The 27,445-nt window shown below is 37.4% G+C and overlaps 2 protein-coding genes across 5 annotated transcripts in view; one reads left to right on the top strand and one right to left on the bottom strand.

Annotated features, from left to right (window-relative positions):
- Positions 1-22,993, top strand: part of WASHC4 (WASH complex subunit 4) — a 41,856-nt gene extending 18,863 nt beyond the window's left edge. For 3 of the 4 annotated variants that reach the window (XM_075051305.1, XM_075051303.1, XM_075051306.1), the window contains 20 exons: positions 360-486; positions 1,831-1,956; positions 3,251-3,358; positions 5,174-5,320; positions 5,429-5,508; positions 6,430-6,535; positions 7,360-7,476; positions 8,449-8,617; positions 8,755-8,909; positions 10,483-10,557; positions 11,174-11,278; positions 12,089-12,223; positions 12,968-13,076; positions 13,778-13,844; positions 14,505-14,591; positions 15,130-15,277; positions 16,594-16,690; positions 17,174-17,370; positions 18,338-18,437; positions 19,730-22,993. In XM_075051305.1, coding sequence (XP_074907406.1) covers positions 360-486; positions 1,831-1,956; positions 3,251-3,358; positions 5,174-5,320; positions 5,429-5,508; positions 6,430-6,535; positions 7,360-7,476; positions 8,449-8,617; positions 8,755-8,909; positions 10,483-10,557; positions 11,174-11,278; positions 12,089-12,223; positions 12,968-13,076; positions 13,778-13,844; positions 14,505-14,591; positions 15,130-15,277; positions 16,594-16,690; positions 17,174-17,370; positions 18,338-18,437; positions 19,730-19,797 — 2,323 coding nt within the window. In that variant the 3' untranslated portion in view covers positions 19,798-22,993. The remainder of the gene's footprint in view (positions 1-359; positions 487-1,830; positions 1,957-3,250; positions 3,359-5,173; positions 5,321-5,428; positions 5,509-6,429; positions 6,536-7,359; positions 7,477-8,448; positions 8,618-8,754; positions 8,910-10,482; positions 10,558-11,173; positions 11,279-12,088; positions 12,224-12,967; positions 13,077-13,777; positions 13,845-14,504; positions 14,592-15,129; positions 15,278-16,593; positions 16,691-17,173; positions 17,371-18,337; positions 18,438-19,729) is intronic. The other variant, XM_075051304.1, reaches the window with a different exon arrangement.
- A 28-nt stretch (positions 22,994-23,021) lies between these two features.
- APPL2 (adaptor protein, phosphotyrosine interacting with PH domain and leucine zipper 2) overlaps positions 23,022-27,445 on the bottom strand; it is a 37,553-nt gene continuing 33,129 nt past the window's right edge. Inside the window, exons 17-21 of the mRNA XM_075051307.1 lie at positions 27,140-27,314; positions 26,421-26,457; positions 26,151-26,291; positions 25,418-25,465; positions 23,022-24,606 (exon numbers count right to left, since the gene is read on the bottom strand). Of these exons, the coding sequence (XP_074907408.1) occupies positions 24,478-24,606; positions 25,418-25,465; positions 26,151-26,291; positions 26,421-26,457; positions 27,140-27,314 (530 nt within the window). The 3' untranslated portion in view covers positions 23,022-24,477. The remainder of the gene's footprint in view (positions 24,607-25,417; positions 25,466-26,150; positions 26,292-26,420; positions 26,458-27,139; positions 27,315-27,445) is intronic.

Here is a 27,445-nt window from a genome sequence, read left to right as displayed (position 1 = left end):
TTTTTTTGTCTAGTGTCTAAAAGCATTTTCTAGCAGTTTTATTTATTGTTCTAATTTAAAGTACTGTAGTGTATGTACTGCTAAGAGGGCCATTTGTTCTCTTGAAAGATAAATTATACTGAATCTTTCCAGTATGCTTGTACAGATATAGTTGGCAGACTAACTAATACTTACCTATAGAGAATTTAAAATGTAAATGGGTATGAGGTTCTGATACTTCTGGGAATGGAGAGTTATTATTTTGGGGACTGAAGATTTAACATGTTTCCCTTGCAAGAATTTAAGCTTTGGAAAGAGAAAAGAAAATCCTCATACTCTTCTTATTTGAAGTGAACAACAATCTTTGTTTCCTTCTCCAGAGATATGCAGTCATACTATGTTTTTGTGAGCTCATGGATGACAAAAATGGAATCTATCTTGTCAAAGGAGCAACGCGTTGATAAATTTGCTGAAGATCTTTCTAACCGCTGCAATGTCTTCATCCAGGTGTGCAGTCTTTAAATGTGGTGATGCAGCAAATGATGCAGCAAACATGTCTTGGTGCAAATTGTTGAACATTAAAAAGAAACCACAGAAGTTCAGTGATCATCAGCGTGTTATTTTACAATGTGGGAATTCTTCTAAAACTTTAAATGCCCAGTAGATGTTCTTTTAAGTAAATCTGTAAAGGTCTTTCCACAAGGCATGTGGGGAAAGTGAATCTGACTACAACTCAGTGGCTAAAACTTTGAATTTTTCTCTTGACTTAAGAAATCAAGAAAGCTTTGTTTCCACTGTAGTAAAGGCTTTGTTTTTTTTTTCCTTTTGAGTCAGTCATGAGGTACATAAGTTGGACTGAACCAATGTCTGATTTAGTTTTATTTAGCACAGAACATACTTCCAGTAAAGGTTTTGTGTTGTTTCATTGTGCTTTGCCTAGTGATGGTACTTTGCAAGAACTTACTACGTTCCGAGGCAGCTGGTTTTCTTTTGGCCTACTAACAGCATGTAGTCTTAATGTAAGATGCATCTTATTTCTGAATTTATTTTTTGCTAGTTTTTCATGTATCTATCTGCCTGACAGAAATCTGATGAGAATAGGTGTGTGATAGAAGCATGATCCTGAATCTTCCATATCTAAAGATACATGTGTTAGGATCTGTGTTTTTTATATTTGAATTATTTGCAGTGGACTTAAAATTTTGCACTGTAGCAAATTGAGTTTCCTACACCATTTGCTGTCTTTTTCTAGTCTCTTTTTTATAGTTACTACTTTTCCTTTGAAATAAGTTGAACAACATTTTTGTCATGTTGTATGTAATTGACATTGTATTTAAAAGCTTAGCATACATTGATTTAGAAATGATTGCACTTTTTTTTTTATTGTGGGATTGACAGCTCTGTTTAGAAAGGGTAGCACTGTGTAAATACTGTCAGCGTATTTATTCCATGGAATCTGGAAGTTTTAGATTGTTTTTGTGATAAGCTGTTTTGGGGGGGATGGGCTTTGTTTGGTGGGTTGGTTTACAATAGGTCTGAAATTTTAGACCTTTGAGGCTGTGTGATTAATTCACTGACCTATGTTTAATTTGAATGGCTCTAGAAGAGGTTAATGATGAGGTGATCTAATGACTCATAGGCAGTTTCATAATGTCTGCCTAATAAAAGGGTCTCATTCAGCTTTGGGATCCCGGGCTTGCTTATTAAGGGGAGTGGTAGGTTCTCTAGTGTGATGAGGCAAAAGTTAGCTGTCTGTCATGTATGAAAGAAAACAGAGAGGACTTAATCTGATTGATATGTTGTGAAAATATTCTTTCCCCCCTTCCCGCCCCGTACTCATTTTATTTTTAGGGTTTTCTTTATGCATACAGTCTTAGTACCATCGTTAAAACTACAATGAATCTCTACATGTCAATGCAAAAACCTATGACCAAAACCTCAGTGAAAGCTCTGTGCAGACTTGTGGAACTTCTGAAGGTAGGTCACTGGATGAAAATTGTTTATTTCATGTAAACTTTTACAAAGAACATTGATCAAACATCACATGTTAAAAAAACCCCTGAGATGGGAAATGTTGTTGAGTGAATGGCTTCTTGTTCAAGACTGGATTTGGTTAAAGAACAGATTTGGGGGGCTAGAACCGATTTTTATGTAATGTCTAACCAGCTTCCTTAGTTCGTGTCACAGAATAGTTGAGGTTGGGAGGGACTTGTGGAGGTTGTCTGATCCAACTTCCCCCTGCTCAAGCAAGGCCACCTAGAGCCAGTTGCCCAGGACTGTCCAGATGACTTTTGAATATCTCCAAGGATGGAGATTTGACAGCCTCCCTGGGCAACCGACCTGTACCAGTGGTCAGTTACCCTTACAGTAAGAAAGTGTTTCCTGATGCTCAGAGGGAATCTCCTGTGTTTCAGTTTGTGCTCATTGCCTCTTGTCCTGTCACTGGGCACCTCTGAAGAGAGCCTGGCTCTGTCTTCTTTGTACTCTCCCTTCAGGTATTTCTATACATTGATAGGATTCTGTGCCCTCTCCCCCCCCAGCCTTCTCTTCTCCACGCTGAATAGTCCCAGCTCTCTCAACCGTTCCTCATATGTGAGATGCTCCAGTCCCTTAATTATCTTCATGGCCCTTGGCTGGACTATCTCCAGTATGTTCATGTCTCTGTTGTACTGAGGAGCCCAGAACTGGGCACAATACTCCAGGTATGGCCTTACCAGTGCTGAGTAGAGAGGAAGGATCACCTCCCTCAACCTGCTGGCAACACTTTCTCTAATGCAGCCAATGATACATTAGCCTTCTTTGCAGCAAGGGCATACTGCTGGCTCACATTCAACTTGGAGTCCACCAGGACCCCTAGATCCTTTTCTGCCAAGCTGCTTACCAGCTGGATGACTCCCAGTATATATTGGTGTATGGGATTGTTCCTCCACAGCTGCAGGACTGTGGACTTTTCCTGGTACTTTTTCCAAAAGGAAGATACTCTGTTTTGAGAGAAGTTCAGAAATCAATGGTGAAGAGAACTGGATTATTTAAAAAAACAAAACAAAAAAACCAACCAATCTTAGATCAGTCCTGAAACTTTTTTTACAATCCTGAATGGTTTGATTTTTCTCAGTTTCTAAGGGTTAATTGCAACTGCTACTAACAGTACATTACAAAGTGGAAAGAGTCTGTATTTGCAGTGTGGATGAGTCAGAGAGCATAAAGCCAAATTCTAAAGGCAACAATTTCAGTAACTACATGAAATATTGTGTTTTGGGATTGACTTTAGGCAATAGAGCACATGTTTTACCGAAGAAGTATGGTTGTGGCAGATTCTGTGACGCACATTGCTCAGCATCTGCAGTATCAGGCTCTTCACTCTATTTCTGTAGCCAAGGTATGTAATCCAAGTTCTAATAATTAATCTTCCTATCTAAGTGTTTAAAAAAATAAATCTTAATTTTAAATTATTTTTCTTACTTTTGCAAAATCTGTAGTGTAGTGCTCTATCATAATTGACAGATACGTAAGCTTTCCAGTAGGTCAGAGCTTTGCCCTAGAAACTGTACAGCATACAAGGTTACCTAGTTTTGACCAAGAATGGTTCCTCTCTTCCTCTAAACTGCTGCATCTCTTGTCATGTTCCTCTTGTGGCTTTTTTTATTTCTAGTGATTTTCAAACTGACCTTTTCTTACCTCTTTTCTGACGCACATTCTTAAAGCAATCTGTTATAGGTCTAAGCAAACAGGCTGTTGTTTATTTAAATCTTTGTCTGCTTGGCAAAATAGCAGTGGTTAATACATGATGGCTTACAGGAGTAATGCAGGCATAAATTCACTATTTTGCTGTGAGGTAAAATGGCTTCTGAGGGTGAGACACTGTAGTACCTACATATTATATCCTTCTATAAACAAGATCAGTTTACTATACATTTTGCATATCAAATCTTGAATTTCTGAATTCAGGGCAAATGGGAAAATGAGGCTTTAGCATCCCTGTTCTGATGTATTACTGATTGTTTTATTCTTTCATCACATTCAGTAGCAGAATCACAGAGGATGTATGCTATGGATATCAGTGCAGCTATTAAATTTTCCTTTTATTTGGCCACAGTCTTGATTTATGTATCTGGAATCTCCGTATTTTCTAGCATAAGTAAAAAAAAAAAAAGGTGTACTTCTGAAAAAGAGAGATCTGTGTGTATATATATATATATACACGTACATACATATATCAGGAGTAGTGTGAACTGAAGAAATTCCAAGCTTCAAAGCTACTAAGAAAGACTATCTTCAAACAAACAGTTCACACACATTTAGATAACTTTCCTAACCTTTCCAAATGATATCTGTAATTGCATTACAAATTATTTCTAAAAGCATAGAAATATGCTGAGACTTGTAAATTGAGGGGTATCAAAGAGAACACATCTGTGGACAGTTCTTGATATTTTGAGTACTTCTCAGAAAATATATGTAAAAGGCAAATGCTGGTAAATAGAAGGGCTCGTTAGTACTAATCTTTTTTTATCTGCTCCGCTTTTTTTCTAAGTGGTGTAAGATCTAAGGCATATACCTAACATAGCTTCAGCATGTAAGGTTAGGAGCTTCATGTTGAACATACTTTCTCAGAATCAGAAGAGGTTTTCTTTAACTCTTTTGTCAAACTGTACCTCTTCTGAGTTATGCTGCTACTTACAAATATGTCTGTTACTTCAGCTTCTTAGCCAGGAGACTTGTTTCCCTTCATTTGTTCATGCAAATGTATTTGCACTTAATCTTTCTGATAAATTAGAATTTGTAGAAAATTGCAAGTTATCGTTATTACCATGTTTACACATCTTCTGGCTGTTCAGCTGTAAACTGGATTTTGTTATCAACAACAGGGAGTCACTGATAATTAAAAATTTTAAATCGCATGTACTTTAGAACTAAAACCAGCATGCAGTCACATGCAGCTTGCACAGTATTTGTGTACTGTATGACCTGACCCATGTTCATACTGAATATCACATATTCAAAATAGCTGCATAGTACCACTGAATTGATAGTAAGCGAATCTGGATTCACTTAGCTCTGTTTGCAAAACATAATTTGCTTGCAGAAATACTCAATTTATGACAAGTCCATAAGCTTTGGAAAGAAGAGGTAAGCTATTGCTTTTGCGCTTAGGTAACTTTTCTCTGAATTTCTGTGTCTTTCTGTTATCAAGAAAAGAGTAATTTCTGATAAAAAGTACAGTGAGCAACGCCTGGATGTCCTCTCTGCTTTGGTGTTGGCTGAGAACACCCTCAATGGGCCAAGTACAAAACAGAGGCGACTAATTGTTTCCCTTGCACTAAGTGTGGGAACACAGATGGTAAGTGCCATGATTGTTCCAGACCTTTACTTGTTTGGTGTAGTATCTTTATAAAGAAATATAATCTTGTTTTGTCTGTCTTTTTTTTTCCCCCCTTCATTTGTACAGAAAACTTTTAAAGATGAAGAACTCATTCCCCTTCAGTTAGTTCTGAAAAAACTAGACTTGATCAGTGAACTTACAGAGCGGTAAGCAGTGGCACATAATATATAGAAGGCAGCGTAGTGTCACTGGGGGAGCTGGATTTTCACTGCATGAATTGCAAAATCTGGTAGCTGCATGCTGGTGGTGGTTTTTGCGTGTATTGTAGACTAGGGATGCGCAGAAAGAATTCCAGAGCGAAGCCTGAAGCTCACTGGTCTTTGGGCAAGTCATATTTTACCTAACTGTTGCCAATTAGGTAATCCACTTCTCTGATTGTTCAGAAATTCTGTCACTTTCTTGGATGACTTGGCTTTATGTTCAGCTGAAGTCTTCCTCTTAACCCAAACCCAAGAGTTATGAGTTAATACCAGTCTGTTTGGGAGATCAGGCTGTTAGTTCACATGTGACACCATGTTTTACTGCTGCTGTAGTTTCAGTGGACACCCAAGTTACATAATGTTGGCCATGTGAAAGCCAGGTGAATATCTGGGTTCCATTCATACTTTATGGAGAGAGACAAACACCTTTGGTGGATGACTCATGGGATAAATTCCTGGGATAAGTGTTGTACACAGGTTGTATCACGAGAGGGCTCTTTCTCTTTTTTGACTTAACAGGACAAATCTAGAATATGACCTCTAGGCTACTAATTGCATGCAATAAGAAAGTAGTTATTTAGGATTTTGCTGTAATGTAAGGTTTAATTCTTTCAGAAACTGAGTAAACCTTTTTTCTAAAGCAGGTACCTTTTATTTATAGATAGCCTAGTGGAAAACAAGAAATAAAGAGTTCTTTATTAAAGAACTTTCTTTTGAAGGACAATGCATCTGGAACATTAAAGTAACCATGTAAAACTTGGGCTTGAAAAGCAGTTGTTTTTAGTTTAAACACACTAAAATAAATATCACTGTGTTAGAAGAATGGCTTCTTCCAATCTGTGTCTAATAAGTAATCTTGTATTCTAGAGTTCGAGCACAATGTGACTGTCGTTTCTTATACTGGCATCGAGCAGTCTTTCCAATCTATTTGGATGATGTGTATGAAAATGCTGTTGATTCTGCTAGACTGCATGTAAGTAATACTGTTAGCAACTTACTTTAACAAGCTACTGTAGTGGGAGGGATTCAGAGGATGAGAGGGTAAAGCTTAGACTGAAATTCTTAAGGAACAAGCTCAAAAAAAGAATAAATTAAACCCAGGCAAGAATTACTACTGAGGCAGAAATCTCTCAATCTGGAGGATATATAAAAGCAATCTTTGTTCTAAATCTAATTAAAGTATATCTGTTAGATAGCTCTAAAAATCTCAGGTTGCTATTGTTAACTCTGGGTCTGTGTGTCTGTCTCTCTTTGTTCCTCTCTTCATTCATTCTAATTTGAAATTAACACCTTTTGCTAGACTTGAACATTAAAAGCCTTTGTTCCACATTGTGGTTACATACTTCTAAAGCATGTATCACTGTGTTCAGTGATGCTGTGTGGGGTAGTTGTCCTGTAGCTTTTTCCACCCCTCTGTCTCTCCTTCCCTCTTTGAAGGATCAAGTATTTGCTGCAGAAGTGAATCATACTTTGGCATGCTAATCCTGACAGAAATCAATCATTTGTTCCAGTGTTGTGCATGCCATGGTCGGTTATAGTACTAAAATGAATATAGTGCAAATAATTGGAGATGAAATAGCTAATAATTATGACCTTCCAGTAAATGGATCCGTAGCACCTAAATACTTCAGATGAACACGTTAAGGACAGGAAACTTCAGTAGGGTTTATGAAGTCTATTTTAATAAAAGTGGGAAGACTAGCAATTTTGATTTGTTTGGTAGTTTTGAATACTATTTGAGATACTGTTGATATGTCTATCAATCTGTTTGTTAAGCATAAGAGTTTCTTTTTCCAGTACATGTTTAGTGCGCTACGGGACTGTGTACCTGCTATGATGCAGGCAAGACACTTAGAATCTTACGAGGTGCTTCTGGAATGCTATGACAAAGAAATCATGGAAGTGCTCAATGAGGTAATTTGTTGTGAATAGAAATTAAAGGCAATGCTATGCTTGGAATATCTTATAGGTCAGTATCTATTGTACCAAACCTGATATGATCTATAAAAATAGCAGAGACCTTTGAGGTTGGTGTGAAGTATTTTAATAAATAAGAAAGTGTTCACTTGATGATTTTGGTTATTTAAGACCTGTTGTTAGTGGTATCTCTGTTGGCTGGGAACATGAAAATACTGCACTCTAATTACATAAATTGGCAAAACCTCAGTTACAGATTTGACTCTGCAGACAGGAGTGCCTTTTGTCACATTAGCTTCTGCTTGTATGAATGCCCAAAATAAGTACTCCTGTTCTTAGTATGTATGCATGGCTTTTAGTAGTGAAGGCTCTGTAAATGTAGGTGGCCTCTTTAGTGAATTATTATCTAGAATTACAAGGGGTGTTTGACAGAGAGAAAATGTGAATTCAGATTTCCCAAGTCCTAGGTTTTAACCTTTGAACCACTCTTTTTTGTTTGACTAGTTCAAAACCAAACATTACATATTCTGCAGAAAGTCAGGCCAGATTGCTTATTGCAAGACTCTTCCTCACTGACTTGGGTCTTACTATTATCCAGATAGATAGCTCTTAGCGTGGTTCTCCTTGAGATGAGAAGTCAGAATACTTAAGTTTAAATTGTGTTAAACTCCTACGTGGAAGTTTTAATCATATACAGAATGGCATTAGGTAGCTAAACCTTTACCTTTTTCTGAGCTGTGTAGCTTTGTCTTGCTATTGTATACTAGAACAAGAACACAGGAAATAAATATCCTTCTAGTTCCCAAGTATTGATTCACTTTGACATGTATGGCCCTGCCAAAGCAAAGCTGTCTTCACTAGTTTAATCAATCTTTTATGTATCTCTGGAGAGAGATATGTTAGTTCTGCTAACAGAGCATTGTAAGTGGACATGGAATGTGACTCTGGTTTTTTTACTTCCCTGAATAGCATTTGCTGGACAAATTATGTAAAGAGATAGAAAAGGACCTGCGCTTATCAGTTCATACACACCTAAAGCTCGATGACAGAAACCCCTTCAGAGTTGGTATGAAGGATCTAGCTCACTTCTTCTTTCTGAACCCAATACGTTTTTTCAATCGATTCATTGACATAAAAGGTGAGGAGTTATACATTTGCTTGATTCCATTACTTTCATCTTTGTTACACTTTGGCTTAGTATATCTTTTCACTTCTTTCCACACTTCCCTAACTAAATAGGTAGTATTATTTCAGTTCATCTTTCTGCGTTTACAGCTTATGTAACTCACTATTTGGACAAGACCTTCTACAACTTAACAACTGTCGCTCTTCATGACTGGGCCACCTACAGTGAAATGAGAAACCTAGCAACTCAACGCTATGGTTTGAGTATGACTGAAGCACATCTTCCAAGCCAGACTCTGGAACAGGTACGGTGCCCACCAGATATGAATATCATTTGTTCCATTACACTGTCATAGTAGCTAGCTATTCAAAGGACTGAGTTGTTAAAATGAAAGTACCCAAGATTAGAGAACTCTTTGGAAAAAGTGACCTTTAATTTCTGGTTAACTTCTGAGACAGGATCTTTATATACCTTTGGAGATAATACCAATATCAGTTAATTTCATGTTGGACTTGTATCATTCATTTTTTTTAACGTAAGATTTACTAAAATGAAATTGGGTATACCAAGTCAGAGAATGTTTTCTTGAACATTCAGTATCAGCAATTTGGCAAGCAATACATCTGGACTGACCTTTGAATGGTGGGTCTTCTCCCTGGTTTATTGCTTGCTTCTCAGCAGGTTCTGCTTAGTGATCATCAAGAGAAAATGTTTCACAGGCTGGACATTGAGGACTTTGGGACATCTATACTTAGTTTAGTAGGAAAGTGACTCAGTGCCTCCTAGAAACTGCTAAACATGGTTATATACAGACTAGAGTTGTAGTTTCATCAAGTTAATGGTGAAGGCATTAAGTGTTACAGGATTGGTGCAAAAGAAATTAAGTTGCATATTTGTGAAGAATTGCCTTCAAGAGTTTTAGTATCTTGGATATTTTTGGCAGTTGGCTTCATTCCCTCATTTGGGTTAGCACATCAGTGAAAGCTCTTAGAAATACAGCCTCTTTTTTTCTAATGTTCATGATGGCTGTGTCTTCCTATGTTGAAAGAGGGCATAGAACTAAAAACTCTAGCTGCTTTACTTCTTGGTACGAAAGTGCTGTGGATTAGTTTCCATTTCTGGCTTTAGCTTTCTATTGGTAGTATTTGGCCATCACATTGTTATAAAGAATAAAGTCATCTCACAACATTTGGTTTCATAACATTCATTCTGGTATGAGCTTTACTTCAAGACAAAGACACCTCACACTCCATTCCCCCCAGCCCCAGAAAAATCCTGATAAAATCCTTGGCACAACTGGAAGTAGAGTGTATAGATTAAATGGCATTCTCTCTATGCACAGTGATACTAAAGGGACTCCTTCAAGCTTAACAATTGTAAAACATGTATTGTAAATACAAAACTTCAGTCTTCTAGATGGGTTGGGCAAAATGATATCAAAAAGTAGCTAGTTGCTTATGTCTCTGTAGAAATCTATGTGTCTATAGAAATTTCTAAGGCAAGATTCCATTGTCTGGAATCTGAGAACAGCCAAATCACTGTTTTTTTGGTTTTTGATTTTTATTTTTTTTTTAATTGGGGCTTGTGGAATAGACTGGAGGCTTCCTTACTTTCAGGGGAAGCTGGAAAAAACCCAGCAGAAGTGTAAATTTTAAAACGTGAGCTAAGCTGCTTTTTTTTCTCCTGTAAGAATTATCTTACAGACACTGAAGGAAGATTGTTAAAAGATTCTTCATTGTGCAGAGTGAAAACATTGCTTTCTAAAATGCTTTCAAGTAACTACAGAAATAGTATTTGTGCACCTTAGTGGTTAGGCACGTCAGTAGTTTTTGAGAATTTTTTATCATAATAATTCTCAATAGATAATATTGTTTCAGGGTCTGGATGTTTTGGAGATCATGAGAAATATTCATGTTTTTGTATCCCGCTACCTCTACAATCTGAATAATCAGGTAAGGTACATCCCATACTTTTTCCTGGATTTGGCTCCGATTTGAAGGGTCTGAGAAATGCAGAGTAGTATACATGTAAGAAAAACCCAAGCTGAACATACATAATAACAAGCTGTAAAATAGCTATTGCTGCTCTAGAAAAAAACATCTTTTGGGGATGCAGTAGATAGGTCTCAGAGAATGTTCTAAGCATATTTTGAGTACAGTGTGCCAGTAGGATCACTCCATGTCAAATATTCCAGTGAAGCTAGGACAAGGCAGCAAAGATAATCAGATGCTCTATAAGGACATACTAAATATATGATTTTTCAACTTGAAGAAAGGGTATCTTAAAATGGGTTATTAGAGAGATGAAGTAGTGAATGACATGGAGAACATGTACAGGGAACAAACCTTTGTGGTTTCTCACTATGTGAAAATGAGGAGCCCACTACAAAAATGAGCAGCTTCCTTCAAGAAAAGGAAGTACTTTTTCTCATAGCACATAATTCAGTAGTGGAACTCATTGCCATGGTATATAGTGGGGTCAAAAGTACAAAATAGGGAATGGGCTACCTAGATTGATAATTTATCAGTTTTGGGTAAATAACCTCATTTTTCCCCTCCTGCCTTTCAGATCTTCATTGAAAGAACAAGTAATAACAAACACTTGAACACTATCAATATCCGACACATTGCTAATTCAATTCGAACTCACGGAACAGGAATAATGAACACAACAGTGAGTATCTTTTGGACTGCTGTTGGATTTTTTTTTAATAGTGCACAAAAGCTTCCAAACTCTTGTATCTCCTAATGGTTTATTTGGTTGTGCAATTTTAATAATGCAATAATAATGTTCTGTGTGTGCATTAATAAAAAAAAATCAGTTCTTGGATGTGACACAAATCAATGTTGCAATCTCTTGAGACGTATGCCACTTCCAGTTGTTACATAAAAGTTAATGAAGAGATCTAAAAACACATCAATGATGTTACTTGCTTTATTTCCTGGTGTTGTAGATTTAGGCACTTCTGACTGTGAGTGAAGTTATTTATGCAGACATGAGAAGCAATTGAGTTGCATAGGGTGGGAGTGTGCTTCTGCCTTATGGGGAAGTGTTTTACAAAACTTGGAGGAAGTGAAAAGATGTGTCAGGAGATTATGCAGATTCCACAGCTTGACTGAGGAAGTTGAGCTTGTCTGCCCTTTTCAACTTCAAAATGTTTGTATTGCTTCAAAAGGACAGTTACAGGATATTCCAAACACAAACTAACGGCTGTGTAGGGCAGGTCATCAAACTGAAATAGCTGACTTGTCCCTTGGTCCTCCTGCCCTTCCTGGAAGAGAGTAGGCCTTCCAGGAGAGGTGTTTTCTTTATTCTTTTAAACCAGTGAAATTGGAAAGATAAGTTGAGAATAAAAAATTGAAGTAAACTGAGTAGAAGTTTCTGTATACATACAAGTGACTTGGTAATCTACTGAAGATGGGTTGCTAGATAGGCTTGTTATTTTGCTAACTTTCTTGATCTGACTTTTTTTTTTTCTTCTAGGTAAATTTCACTTACCAGTTTTTGAGGAAAAAGTTTTATATTTTTAGCCAGTTCATGTATGATGAACATATTAAATCCAGACTTATCAAAGACATCAGATTCTTCAGGGAAGTCAAGGATCAAAATGATCACAAGGTATAATAATTTTTGAAGGACTGAGAGTAACTTCGCTAAAAGAAGTGCTACTTTCATGTGACTAAAGGTGCACCAAACCATAACATTCCTATTATTTAAATATGCATCTTCAGACAAAGTGACAGCTTTTGTCCTAGCAAAATGTAGTGATATAAATGTCTGTATTCAGGATGGCTTTGTTTCATTCTGGCTGCTCTGTAAATATGAGGTAGGCTAAAATCATTCTCTTGGTGACCTGAAAACGATGACTTGATGGAGTCATAATCCATTGGAGATTCTAAACTTCTGGTCCAAATCATGCTTAACAGTTGTTTTCTGTTTTGAATAATAAGATTATTCAAATTGAATCCAAAATGGTGTGAACGTGTAGCACTTATTCCAGTATGTCAAGATTTGGGGACTGGGGTGTCATCTTCCATGCTGGAAAACTGATTTCTCAAAAATGCAAGAGACAATGTATTTACAAAGAAGCTGGCAGTCTATTTTGCTATGTCAAGTGCTTATTTCTTTTACTTTCTTGTTCACAGTAACACTTCTGTTTCACTTCTCAGCTTGCAGAAGTGACTTAGCCAAATGAGTTTTGTGAACTAATATAGACAGGCAGGTGTATAATTTATAAAAAAAAAAATCAAGCTGTAGATGTGAGGTAGGAATACATTGCAAATATAATTGTATTGAAATGATGGAAAAAAATTTTAAAGATAGGTAATTACTCTTACAAATTATTCTAAAATATTTTTCTAGTATCCATTTGAAAGAGCAGATAAATTCAACCGTGGCATCAGGAAACTTGGAATAACCCCGGATGGCCAGAGCTATCTTGACCAGTTCAGACAACTCATAAGTCAAATTGGTATGAAATGCTATCTAAGAAAATGTTATAAATGTTATTAAATGGAGATCTTCATTGTCTAGTAACTGAACTTTTAGTTCAGGCTAAAACTAGATTTAACTCCAGTCAGATGGAAAGTACTTCACTTGTAGCCCATGTGAACTACATACTCTCATCTAATCACGCAGAAATGGCCCTTGCAACTATAGCTACAGCCTGCATAGATCCCCATTTCCTTTTAAGTTCTTTTCTTTATGTTATGAACTGACTTTTATCCAGATTTTTTTACACTCAAAGTACAAAAATATTACTCTTAAGTTCATATATTTCAGAAAATGGCCATGTATCCAGCTGAAGTAACTTCGAGTGATGCATGACACTACAATGGTATTTTCAGCCACTGGTGCTGTAGATGCAAGTTCAGATCAGTCCTGCACAAGTGTTTAATGTGCCCAGTGGAAAGAGTTTGTACTATTTGGCCCTTATGCTATCACAAAAGTGAACATAACCTTGCTAGATGATGCATTTGTGTTTTATTTCTCTACTTAGACTTTTGATATCAGGGTTCAATGTAACTTTTTGAATTTGGCTTTCAGAACAGTTTCTGTGCCAGAACTATATGGCAACTTTAATTTACACTTCGGAGCTTATAGGAGTTATGAAGAGTGTGTATGTATTTAAGTAATTATAAATTACTTCCTTGTTTTTTCTTATTTTTAAAGGCAACGCTATGGGTTATGTACGAATGATAAGATCTGGTGGACTTCACTGCTGTAGTAGTGCAATTAGGTACTTCCACAAATATTTAATTTTTCTGTTTGTTCCTTCTCATTCCTTTGCTCCCTATTCATGCTGATATTCCCTAGGTTCTTAATTATCCCCCATAAATTTTGAAAAGGTCTTTTTTTATACCTTCATTGAAGCAGAATTATCAAAAACAGTGCTGGAATTCAGAACTGTACAATCATTCCATAAACCACTAAAAATCAAACAAATTCTATGGAAAAACTCTGCAAAAGAGTTAACAGAATGTACATGTAAGTCGTTAGGCGTTAATTAAGTCAGTAATTCCTGACTTTAATCACTTCAAGGGTGCATTAAGGAAAAATAATACCAGCCTTGAGGAACTTGGAAAAAACATTTCTTTGATACTTCTTTCTGTATAGATGATTATCTGTGTTTATATAAGGTCATTAAAACATAGTGACTTTTACATACAAAGAAATACTTGGCTTTCTTGCAAATAATAGTAAGCTTACAGTTATCAAGGGCTGTAAAAGCAGAAGTACAAATAATGTGTGTGTAATAGTGCCTGGATAAGAATGGTATGGCAGGTATGATATAACTTCAAGTAGGTAGTTTGAGCCTAGAAGATTAAATTAACTAAATTATGGTAGATACTTCAGTGAACATAGTTGAGCATAATCCTAACAAACAGTAAGTTTTCAGGTTTGTTCCTGATCTGGAAGATATCGTTAACTTTGAAGAGCTGGTGAAAGAAGAAGGACTCTCGGAAGAAACACAAAAAGCAGCAAGGTACCCTAACATCATGCTTTTGAGGTCTCGGGCAAGGAATGGGATGAGAGTTGTAATTTCAAAATTATAAATGCAGTTATTAATTGCATTTTTGTGTGTGTGTGTGTTAACAGTTCAACTGACTTTATACAAAAATATTTGCTCTTCTTTAAAGCAGAGAAAGTAGAAGCAGTTGTTTTAAAGAATGTGAAGTGACATTGGTACTAATAGACTGTTAGAACCAGGTTTCTTGATAAAATCCTTGTGACTTAAAGGCTAACAAACTTCACTCACCACATGCCTGACATCTACTTTCAGAATGTTCGGGGGCTTAGGAAAAACAGATGCAAGTATTCTATTCATAGACCTTTTTTGAGAAAATTAAGCCAAGAAACATGATTCAAGGTGGCTGTAGAGCTAGGATGTAATCTTGGACACTCTGGTCTGAATACTGGATTGTGAGTGTAGTGAAAGGGTGGAGAGGGTTGTTACCACAAGGGGTGAGTAAGTAAAGAAACTTCTAGCAGAAACTGGGTAACACATTGCTTATCCTTTGCAGGCAGTTGGACTCTGTCCTTGGTGACCTCGCACGTAACTTTGCAGAAGGAACGGAGTACTTCAAAATGCTTGTGGATGTATTTGCTCCTGAGTTCCGCAGTCCAAAGAATATGCATTTGCGGAACTTCTATATAATTGTTCCCCCACTGGTTAGTATTTGCATTGTGGGTACCAGCACTTATTTTTAAAAAAAGTATCAGATCAGGTTTGTGTTTATGTATTTTGTATTACGCTGTTGACTACCATACTCTCCTTTCTTTCCTGATTATGAGTGGGATTGTTTTGAGCATGGCTTTGTTGATAGTAGTCCAGAGCCATGTTTTTCTTTATTTACATCAATTCATGTATTAGCACTCAAAAGGTAACTTTAAAAACTACTTCTCCTGTTTGAATCAAATTTAGAGAAGCTGAGATGAAAAAGGAGGAATGGGAACATCAAGTGTGAAGGGAGTTTAAAACCATGTTCTTTGGCTCTTCTGTGTGTGCTTTCAGCATCACATTAGGTATCTTCACACTCTTTTAATGCCATGTTCTAATGCAGTAAAAGGGGGGCCCTCTCTATTGCAATTGGACCTGCTTTTGCTAATAAGCTTTGTTTAGAAAGAGTCCAACTGAATTGGTGATGCACACATGAGTGCAGCATTCTGGGCATTGGGAAGCAGTTCAGTTGGAAGGCCTAAACAATCTTAACAGATTGATGTGTAACACCCCATTTTAGAAACTAATTTTGGAATGTCGATGAGCTGTGAACTTAAGAGTGTCAGAGGACAGGTATGTCATGGTGATAGAAGGGAGGGAAAGTAAAACTCATAAGTATTTTGTTCTTTTTTTTCTTCCCTTTTGTGGAGTTTTTTCTGACAAATACAGTTTTAGTAATATACCACCCATTTTGGTTTTAAAAAGGCATTTCAGTGTAGTTAACTTTGAAACTGTCATAGGGTTTTGAGAAGTTGTTAATGTACACGTTTCCGTGTCTCAAGTGGTTATTGTATACACATACCCATTGCTCGATATGACTACCTGGATGTATTGTTCAACATCATCATAAATGTAAGACTATTGAAATATTTTTACTGTATTCCAAATAGAGTGAAATAACATACTGTAGCTTTAAAACACTAATATCTTTAAGCTTTCCAGAACCTGGGTTATTTAAATTATCCTTTACTTGTTTACATGTTTACCTCTAGTAATCACCAAGAGAATGCGAAGTAATAGTCTAATGAGAACAGTGACGATGTACCTTTGGTTTTTTTACTTATGCATATGTTTTCCAAAGCTTAACTTGTCCCTTTTCTAGATTTTTTGGGAAGGAAATAAGTTTTCATGCAAAAATGCCTAATGCAGGGAGACATGATTAGCATAGTTTTGGGTGTGGAATTATAAGTAACAGCATGTATGCAAATACCTTTTAAAACTTGTGAGTCTCTCTTGATGATTCCAAGACAGCTTTTCACTCTTTCAGACCCTCAATTTTGTAGAGCATTCGATCAGTTGCAAGGAGAAATTGAATAAGAAGAACAAAAGTGGAGCAGCTTTCACTGATGATGGGTTTGCCATGGGTAAGTTTCAGCACACTGACTAGCCTTTGGGTAAGCCAACACAATGGATATTTGCAGGGAAAGTTTTGTTCATATTTTGTGTGTTCCCATAATTAAAAATTCCATAATTTAAATTTGGGTTGTCTTGGCTTCAGCACAGTGGATTTGTGGGCTATTGTTGTGTTCAGAATCTCCTAAGCATGGAATAGCTGAGATGGGAACAGACAGTTTTGTCATATGTTGGTGCTCCCCAATTTCTTTCAAAGCTTGCAGATCTCAGCAGATGAGAAGGTGTGCAAGTCTTTGAATAAGTTGTGAGGTTTTAAAAAATGGAAGTTTGTTCTTTGTTATGATTTTTTTTCCTGTTAGATTTAATTGTAAATTAATTGCAATTTAAATTTTCTATGTGTGGGAATTATCAGCTTAGGCTGATCCATTAGACATTCACAAGATATTTTACAAATTGCATGTTGACTTTGGTACATGTTTTGTTAATGACTATAGGTGTGGCTTACATTCTGAAGCTTTTGGATCAGTACCAGGAGTTTGATTCTCTGCATTGGTTCCAGTCTGTTAGAGAGAAGTATGTGAAGGAAATAAGAGCAGTAGCTAAGCAACAGAATGTGCAGTCCACTAATCAAGATGAAAAACTACTACAAACTATGAACCTTACACACAAGCGACTGGAAGTTTGTTTACAGGTATAGCATGGGTCTAGTTATCTGTTCTGTATTGAGTTCTGCACTTACCCATCACAATTCAGGTATCTATTTTCTGACAGAGCTTATCAAGAGCAAAAACCACAGAGCATTGTCTACAGCAACAATGCAAAAAGAGTGTAAAGACTTGAGATGTATGATCCGAAGGGGATGTCATTAAGTGTGTGTTATATTTGAGTGAGGCAGGAGCTTGACCTGGTTGATTGGAAGTCTTTGTCCCATGGAGTTTGAAATCTAATGCCGCTAAAACCTAAATGGTTAAATAGGAGGGAATAACATTTTGGTTAAATTTCTCATAACAAAGATTTTACATAACACTGTGAAAGATGCATTTGAGTTTTGAAGCATAGCAGTTCAGGTTTCATTGGTGGTGTAAATGCTTTCTCTCTCTCTCTGCTCTTGATTTGAGGAGGCTATGGGACAAATCTGTAGTTGGCTATTTATTATAGCCCATGATTATATTCTGCGAAAGCGTATCTGTTGTTGAAATAGATAAAGCTCTGTATGTCCTCATGACTCCCATGAGTGTGCACTGTGTTTGCTCCTCTGTTAAAAAAAACCAAACCCTCACATCACTGAACCTTGTTCAGAAACTGATCAAGCTTGTGGTCACTTAAATTATTGGCTTGCATGATTTTCCATGGGCAAGTTGCTCCAAATTCTCACTGCTGCTACAAACCTCATTTTCAGCTTCAGTAGATTAGCGACAGATTTATTGCACTGATGCTGCTTTACTTAAATTACCCTTTAAAGTTTTTGGCTGATGTTTGCTTTGTAAAATGCATGTGAACAAGATATGAATGGAGGAAGATTTTTCAAAAGCATTTAAGTGATTTAGATACTGAAATGTAGTTGCCTTTTAGAGGCTTCTGAAAAATCCTGTTTATATCTGTCTACAAATTTATTCTTGTGAAACACTGATGCTCCTCTTCTGTATCTTTTCCCTTAGGAATTTGAACTCCTTTATTTCTCATTAAGTAGCGCAAGAATTTTTTTCAGAGCAGATAAAACTGCAGCAGAAGAAAACCAGGAAAAGAAAGAAAAAGAAGGTGGGTGAATGCTATACGTAGAACATTTTGGCTCATGAGAGGGTGTGCCTTAGTAGGCAAAGGTGCTTTTTTCTTTTTTCCATAGCTGCTTTCTTGCTAGTGGGTTGATTTCAGTATTCCAGAAAGAGTTTTATGAGGTCAAAGGTGATTGAGGAGTCCAGAACACCTCACAGAGACCTTCTTTGGAATGGGTGAATTTCAAGCTGGGCTTCAGGGGGACAGGGGGGATGGACCAAAAAATCCCAAAACCACAAAGAAGTCAACCAACCCCCAAAAATCTGGGACAGGGAGAATTGCATACTTGCAGTAATATTAAATTCAGTAACTTCAGCATCATACTTGCCCTCTCAATTACCAGTTTTGACAATGATGGCCTCTTCTGCACAACCTCAGCTGGTGTGAAATAAATTGGTGGTTTTCACCTGTTGTTTACCAGCTGTTTTTCAACAGGCAGATGATGCAGATACTACAGGTGACTTTCAGATGTTTATGATATGTTTTGGTCTACTATTGAATTATATTCAAAGGGTAGGATCTTAACTTGTGGTATGGTCTCTTGACTAGGTAACCTGGGTATCTTGTGCTTTATATTCATGCTTACATATTCTCCCTCATGAATTCTGGAAGATTCTCTTGGGTATGGGAAAGTTCTTTTCAAAGAAATGAGAGTGCTCCCAAGGATTAAGATACAGAAGTGCAGTTCAGTCAGAAGTTACTTAAACTCAGGTAGCAGTATATTAACAATGGAATTGGTAAATAATTTTCCACTGTGGTTCTGACAAAGGCACAAGCGACCTGTGAGATTACAGTCATTGGAGCCAAAGATCAGTTCTCGTCTGCACTAGGAACACAGTTCGAGGAGAGCATTCTGCAGAACATCAGTTACTTAATTATATTTTAGGTTAAATAATCACTGTTGTGATATGTGTTCAGTTCCCTGAAAAATGTGTTTTGTGGTGAGAAAAGCTTGAAATGCATACCACAGTGAAAGGTTTTGAATGTGATAGTATCTTTGCCTTCTACTGTAATATTTGGACTTGGACTCTCCAAAATGTGTTAGCGTGTATGTGTAATCTTTACACAAGTTCTACTGATTGAAGAAACCTTTTGCCCCAAATACAGATTTTGTCATAGGGCCAGGACCCTTTGTGCTGGAAGGTCAGTTTGCATATGCTGACCATGGTATAATGTATCAAGTGTGTTATGACATCAGCATAATACATATGCTAACACTTTTGGTTTTACTGCCCTGAATAAAATATTAAACATGATCCATGTCTTTATTTTTGTAGAAGAATCTGTTAAAGCAAGCAATGGAGATCTTGCCAACTCTACGCCTGCAGATCCTGTTGTGAAATGATATGGCTGGTACGGGTGATGATTACATACTCAAATAATTCATGTTCTTGTCGTTACCAGTAACACTCTGTAGGGGTAAAAGCTCTAGATTTACTTGCTCTGTTAAACCCAACAGAAAATGTACAGTAGTATGCTAGCATCCAGTGAGGCTAGGTCAGTGTTTGTCTATATTTCCGGTAGAAACTCCTATTTTTCAGGAGTCTGCATTATTTACAGCACTTTCTTTAGATTGAAAATAATTATCTAAAACGTTGACCTTGGAGGTAGTTATTTTAAAGTACAGATGTGCAGATGAAAAAAATGTTACTAATTTTTAGATGCATTCTTGCATCTCTAACATAGCATTAAAAAAAAAAAAGACTCATAGGCCATTGGTCTAAGATTTGAACTGGTGTACCTCTTCAACCAGAAAAAAGTGAATCAAGATATTGTGTGTATCTGTTGTCCAAAAAAGTAATTCAGACTTGTTTTTACGCAGTCCTGTTGTATTTAATGCAGTCACAGATTACACTGAAGGTATAACAGTGTATGTTGTGAGTGTATGTTCAAGCTATTATACAAAATGGAAATCCTTATTAATGTTTTATTCCACAAACCCTTATTATTCCTATAGATATTATTTGCACTGTGGGAACTTAGGATCCTGTCAGGCATTTATTTTCCCCTGCTGTTTTTTCCCCCATATCAGAGAATGGGAAAACCAGAAAAGTTAACATAATAAATTACTTCTCATTTCATACTGAAGGTCTGATTTGCATCTACAGAAGTAAGGAAATCCAGAGCCAAGACAGAACCACAATCAGCTCTTCCTTTTATGACCAGACACTGTGTGATGGGTGTCTGTAACTATTAAGTGATCTTACACTTCATGAATATGTTGTGCCTAATTGCAAGTTTCAGCCTCAATTCTGTATTTCCTAGCCTTTGTAGGTCTGTTGTACCGTCTGTGTTGTTCATACAGTCTTACATGCCTGATTATTAACAATAATTGCACTGCAGGCTTCAGAAGCTGCTGAACACTGTGAGAACTCTGTATAAATACAACATCTGTTAATGCCTGCAAGTAGAGGTTCTAGATTGTGCAAGAGTTGCTCAGATTTTTAACTTAAGTAGCTAGACTTGGCTTAAAAGTAAACACCACTTTCATTAAAAGATATAGTTGTGTTTAATCTCCCAGAACATAAAACACTTGTAGGACTTACTAACTAGAATAAACTATTCCAGTCAGTCCAACTGAGAATTACTTTTTGGGGGGGGGGGGGGGGGGTGGCGGCACTCTTAGCTATATTTTTAGACTGTACTTGCCAGCTTCTTTCATCTCTTCTAATTATAAAAAAGACAATATTTTAATGGTTCAAATTGTTCCACCCACCCTTGGGTCGCTGGTTAAGACAACTCCTGACCTACTTCTGCTTTGCCCTTTCCTGCCAGTCACTTCAACATTCAGAAAGCTAGGACAAATGTTTCGTTGCAGCTGGAAAGACCAGACTGGTAGGAAAGTCCTTTCGTTGGTTCTGAAAACATGACACAGAAGCTTCATGGACTGTTTAATTCAGCTGGGCTCATTAAAGTTTTTATTTTTAATTCATTGTAATTGCAGAGACTGCCCTAAAGAATGCTGCATTACTTGATTTGTATTTTTGCTTTTTTATTTTGATACAGGTTTTTTTTTGTAATTTGTGTATACTTCCTTTTTTGACCAAGTTGTGCTGGCACTGAATACTCAGTAGCACTGCTGAGATCAGCATTTTTGCTGCTGCTGTTAATTTCCATGCTGTTGCACTTGCAGTGTACGTATTTCCACATTATCTCATCCAAAGTCATGTAAATCCTTGGCTTGGAGTGGCCAAGCACCACCTTTCCTTCTTCGCCAGCAACTGCAGAATCACGTGTAGATGGTGTTCTGTTTCCCCCAGGACTTGCTTGGTAGCTACGTACAGCCAAGGCGTGACCCGTGCTCTAGTAAAATCTGCACTTGTATTTTCCCTTGTGTTTTTTTGGAAAGAAAGACACTATCTTGGATAGGTAATACTTTGCAGTTGAACATAAATTGAACTGTGCATTTTCTTAATGTATGGTGGTTAACAAATTCCTGTGGTTCTGGTGATGGGAAGTCTACAGGAAAGACATAAACCTGTTATTTATAGAACCCTGTTTAATCTGGGAGACCTGAATGTATTGTGGCAAAAATATACACATGCACACAAATATGTACAGTGGTAACAGCTGTTCTTGCTAAAATACAGGATTGTAGTTTATATTTCCTTCTCTTTGTCATGTAGCAGCATATACATGCAGAAAACTTTTCTCATCTGAAATAGGTGGATCCTGGATTTGGATGTCACACATGCCTCAGTGAGAGTCACATTAAATCCTTCCTCCCTCCCCACAAGGATCTGTAAGAGGTGCAAAATTCTTGCTGTGGTGCTACTACTATTTTCATTGCTTTTGCCCTCCTCTTTCAATTATAGGAACACCATGGACCCTAATGGGTTTTTCTGGAGATGAGATGATGGAGCTAAAACAAAAAATCCCCAAAACTAAACTGACCATACTCACTCAAAATTCCCAGAGGTGATAAAAGGAAAGTGAGGATGAGGAGTTTGTTGCAGGGGCAGAAAACAGATCTCTCGTTTATTTTCCTTCAAGACAGGGGCAGGACAGGCTGAAGGCCAGTCTCCCTCCCTGAGAAGGCAGCTGCCACCACTGCCCTTGCGTGTCCAGCCTTGTGACAAGGCTGTCACACATAGAAGGGGTAGCAGCTGCTCTCCCAGAAGTCTTGCAACCTCCTTCTGCCATGGTGCTGCGCCCTTGGAGGCAGGGGCTGCCCTGCCCTCCCGCTGTGCAGCATCGTGGGTAGGGGGAGCAGAGCGCAGCTGAGCCGGACTGGTGTAAGCGATGGCCCCAGCAGCACCCAACTGGTCTGTGCTTGACCAGGGAATGAAGGGCTGGTGCTGAAGGGCAGGTTCTGGAGGTCCTAATGTGGTCTGTAATCAGAAGTAAATTTGAGTTTTCATCCGATGTCCATCAACAACAGCTGTTTTCAGCTTCTCAGGTACAAAGGACCAAATGTAACACTTAATGTTTCCTAACTCATTGTACAAAAGGGTATTTTGTTACCTCTGTCTCTTTGGTTTGTGAGTAGAGAACATTATGTACATAAACCTGTGTTAATAAATGCAATTTTGAGAACCTTATTCTTAGTGTCTTCAGTAACATCAGTTCACCAGGTGTTCATTATTTTTTTTTATAAGACAGCTTCAACTTTTATTTATGAAGGAGTTTTTGTGTCAGTTACTAACAGTTTTCTTCATGGTTCATTTAAACATTCAACAACCAGCTAAACTGAATTTATTCCATGTCAAACACTTGCGAACGGGGATCTTCCAGGTGCTGTAGCACAGATTCTGCTTACAGAAAAGCTAGTTTCCTAGTAAATGATTGAGAAGAGTTAAATTAAAAGTTTGAGGAATTTCAGCCACACTTGTTCAAATTACCTTACCTTGATTAATATAAACTATGCCACAGATTGTAGCCCCCCCCAACTACTGTTTATTTTTTTTATTTTTGTTTGTTCTTGCAATATATAGTTTCAGGTTTTCAGGTTAAACTGGAGGGGAAAAAAAATCTAAACTTATTAGCCAAATATAGCTAGTGTCTAATTCTAGGAGGGTACTATGAGACTAGTCAATACATTGTAGACTTACAATCTAGCTTTTTATTGCTCAGTTTCTTAAAACCAAAGATTGCTGGTAGTTTCAGCTGTTGCATGTCACCATAATGTTAAAAATACAAAGAATTCTTATTACAAAAGTACTTATTTGTCCTACAATTATCATCTCTGGCAACTTAACTTTTAAGAAACCTAACCATAGAAAAACTGCACAGGACTAACATGCCACAGTTGTTGACTACTTCTGATGTTTGCATGTCAGTGGTATTTAGAATAATAAATCAAGGGGTACATTATGTCCATTATTTAATTACAGAACATGTGAGTGCGGTCCCCATGAAGGAACAAGTAGGCACTTAGATTTGTTTTCTAAGCTTATTCTAGATGCAATATAAAAATAGATTATATTAATAGGAAAAATTTAGTGTTTAACAAATTGTTTTGTAAATAGGCTAGCACAAAAGATAAATCTTGTTACACTTAAAACTAGACTAAAAATAACTTCATCTGAAAATAAAGTAAATAGTGCATTTTTAACCTTCATTCAGATGCACATAATCATGCAAACTATGAAAACTGACTACGGCAGGAAATTTGAGGCCTGATATTTGTTAAAGGAGCTGCCAGCTTGCACTAATTTCAGTGGAATTGTAGGCTGCTGGCACTGTAAATCTGAAGAAGTGAGATTAACCCTTTGTGGCTGAGTGCTGTGCTGTCCTAACTACCAGCAGCAAGGGGCTGATGCTGAAACATTCCCGGAGATTGTCAGCTTCCCAAGCAGACCTACACCTGACAGTCACAAATGCAAAAAGCCTCAAAGGTCAAGTCCTGCTGTTGTTCCATTGTACATCCAGAGGAAGCTCCACTGGAAGGACGCCACGCTCTCCCTAGCAGGAAGACAGAAGCTGGCCTCGTGTGCGTGCAGATGACTGAAAACCAGAGATTCTTGCAAAACGGATCCCTGCTTTTCCTGCTCCCACACAGGCTGCAGGAAACGACAGGAGCTTTTTATGCTTCTGACTCCTCCCCTTCTTCATGTATGGTTCCATCCTCTTCTGACTGATCATTCAGAAGCATGAACTTTCCATCGTTTGTTAATGGCACAGACTTCATTAGCTGAGCTAATGCTTCTGGGTCCTGAAGAAAAACAAACGAGAGTTCAGCAGGCAGCAACAATCTTGGAAGAGCACACTGTTTTCCCAGTACTTCTTGTTAAGGCTTTGCAATTTTATTTATTTATATTTTTTTTTTTTATGACAAGCTTTAGTCTAAAGCTTTGAAACATAAATAATCCCTTTTGGTGCAGTAAAACCACCCCCTAGGTATATAAGAAAAAAAAAAAAATGTAATTCATTCTGAGCCTTTATTTTGCTGTTCTTATCTGGTATTGATAAAATTACTGAAAAACACAGAGAAAAATAACTGTCTAAATAAATTATTATACCTGTGCTTATTGCCTGCAACTAAAAGCTCATTCCCTAGAGCATATATTAACGTATCAGTATCACATCTTTATACAGATAAACTTTGCCATTCATTTTAAGTAGAAAAACACTGTGTGTTTTTCATACCTAAGGGAGGTAGCAATATGAGTTTCTAAAAGTGAAACAGCCATGTGTGTAACTTACACGTCATCCCAAAGAGTTTGTTTGGGTTTTTTTTAAAGCTTTGCTCACAGCTTCCTTTCAAACATGAACTACTAGATTGGTAGTTCTGAATTTGATTACAGTGGCAAATTTTAGCTGAAATCAAGCTACTGCAAAGTCCGACTGAGTTTATTTTTGCATGAACTACCGCAGGGCTGTGTTAAATAATGTCTGCCAAACTTTGTCATTAGGAGAAATAGAAGTTCTTTTTTTCATAGGCCCACCAGAGGTACCTGGATGGTGCAACCAAAAGCAGAGTATGATGTATCACAACACAGACATGGGGAATGAAACAAACTTACCTTCTGTGCCTCAATGATTTCCTTTCCCAAGCTAATGGCATAGCAAATCTAATAAAAGAAATATATGTAAAGTTCAGGTTTAGTTTGTTTTTTTTGTTCCTTAACTGGGACTAAAACACAGAAGTGTCAATGCAAACTTAAGTCTTAAATACAGGTCTAAAAGCAGAGGTGGAATACCAATTCACTATGCTAACAACATAAAAATAAAACTGCCTTAGGTTCTGCTTCAGAGCTCACTTAAGCTGGTAAATCTTTGTACTCGGTTAGTTTTATTCACCAGACTTAACTGCCAAACCTGGGGGATATTTTCCAGTGCATGTAAGAGTTTTAGTGTTTTAAGACAGAAATTCTCCAGCACATTTCTTACGCAGCAAGCACCCAGCAGCATTAACACAGGATGGCCGTCTTGTCTTTGAAAGCTTTATCGATGTATGTCTCAACATGGCTGATGCTGATTTTTGTTAGTGCTGGTGCCAGACACACACACTTTCCCCTCTCTCTTAATACTGGTATTAGCAATCACGTCCTTTCCTCCTCGCTGCACATGCTGCTGCATTATCTATAAATTTGGTCCTTTTTAGACATAAGCCATCAAAGGCTTGAATGTTAAGGCATGTTTTCCTGGCAAGAAATTGAACTGCTCTTGCTTCTGTAGCCCTGCTTCCCAGATGTGCAATCAAGAAGCCTAAGACCTGTTTTCTAAATAAAGTATTTTATTAAGTGTTATGCAAACCTTTTCCCCTTCTGTGTTGCTCTCAAAAATATATGCGCTCATGGATTCTTCTCCCAGAGTCTCGCTGAGATGGACCACAAAGCCAATCAGTCGCCTGTTATCCTGATGAGCAGCAAACTGTGTCACAGTGGCAAGTTCAAACTGGAAGAGTATAACAAAGAATTTATTTTTTTAACCAGAATTTGGTTAGCCTGGTCAAGAGCTCAAGTTCATGTCACTGAGTATTCAATGCTTTGTTAGAAAACCAAATTCAAAACAAAAGTTACTTACACTTGTTCGTGTAACTTGTGTTTGAGGATCTATTAACCTGCAATTATGTGTAGGGGAATAAAAAAGAAAGTAAATTATTTTAGAGTGATTCTTAGTAATTTCAAGGTGCTTTATAACAGTAAGGCAATCACTATAGCAATTTTACAGATGAGGAAACATCTGCACAGAATCGAATGCTTTGTCTCCGATTTCAAGTCAGTTGATGGCAAGGTTCAACTCTAGACCCTTACTCTCAGCCACCTGACATGTACAGGCCGTAGTATCTTTCTGAATCACTGATCTGGTCAGCATCCCGAGTGTGCGGGCTAACACGCTAATATGCACAAGGACATAAAACGCGCTCCAGCTGACGTGAATGTCTTGTATCAACATATTCTACAGTGACAGTACTGACAACAGAACAGCGATAACTCTTGCTGTTAGTACATGTAAGGACAGAGAATATTCCAATGTGGGGTTTTTTCAATCTTTTTCTGTATCTTTGCAGGCCCTTATAGTCCCACTGCATTCCCTAAATTTTGGTAGGATGTTCTTACAACTTAGGATGATGATTTCTACATAGTACAGAGTAAGATAAGAGACATTTTGACTAAGTAAAGTGAATCTCAGTATCTTGCTCCCTCAAAGAGTGTATTTCTTGGAAAAACAAAACCAGAAATACTTTACTAATCACAAGTTGCATGAAAACAGAATGTGACAAGTTGAAGGTTTTACAGTACCTCAAGTTCTTGCTGGTGACCATGAGATGGGATTCAGTCATACGGAATATGTTGTGAATGGCACGAGCAGCTAACACTTGTCTCATAGCTTCATAAATCACCTCACTTGTTTCATCTGACTGAACAGCCATAGATCCTAAAAACCGAACTACGAACATCTGCTGCAAAAGTGAATCTGGAAGATAAAAGGCATGACTTCCTTCACTGTGCTACTCCAATTTTCCAGTAGCTGAAGTTATCAATGAAATTATTTTTTTCACTTTGGAAATTCAACAGTAAACCTGCGGGTGGTGACTGTTGTGAGTA

This window comes from Buteo buteo, chromosome 19 (genome assembly GCF_964188355.1).
Source record: "Buteo buteo chromosome 19, bButBut1.hap1.1, whole genome shotgun sequence".
Classification (NCBI taxonomy): domain Eukaryota; kingdom Metazoa; phylum Chordata; class Aves; order Accipitriformes; family Accipitridae; genus Buteo; species Buteo buteo.
The sequence above is the reverse complement of the archived record's forward strand: the minus strand, read 5'-3'. Positions and strand labels throughout refer to the sequence as shown.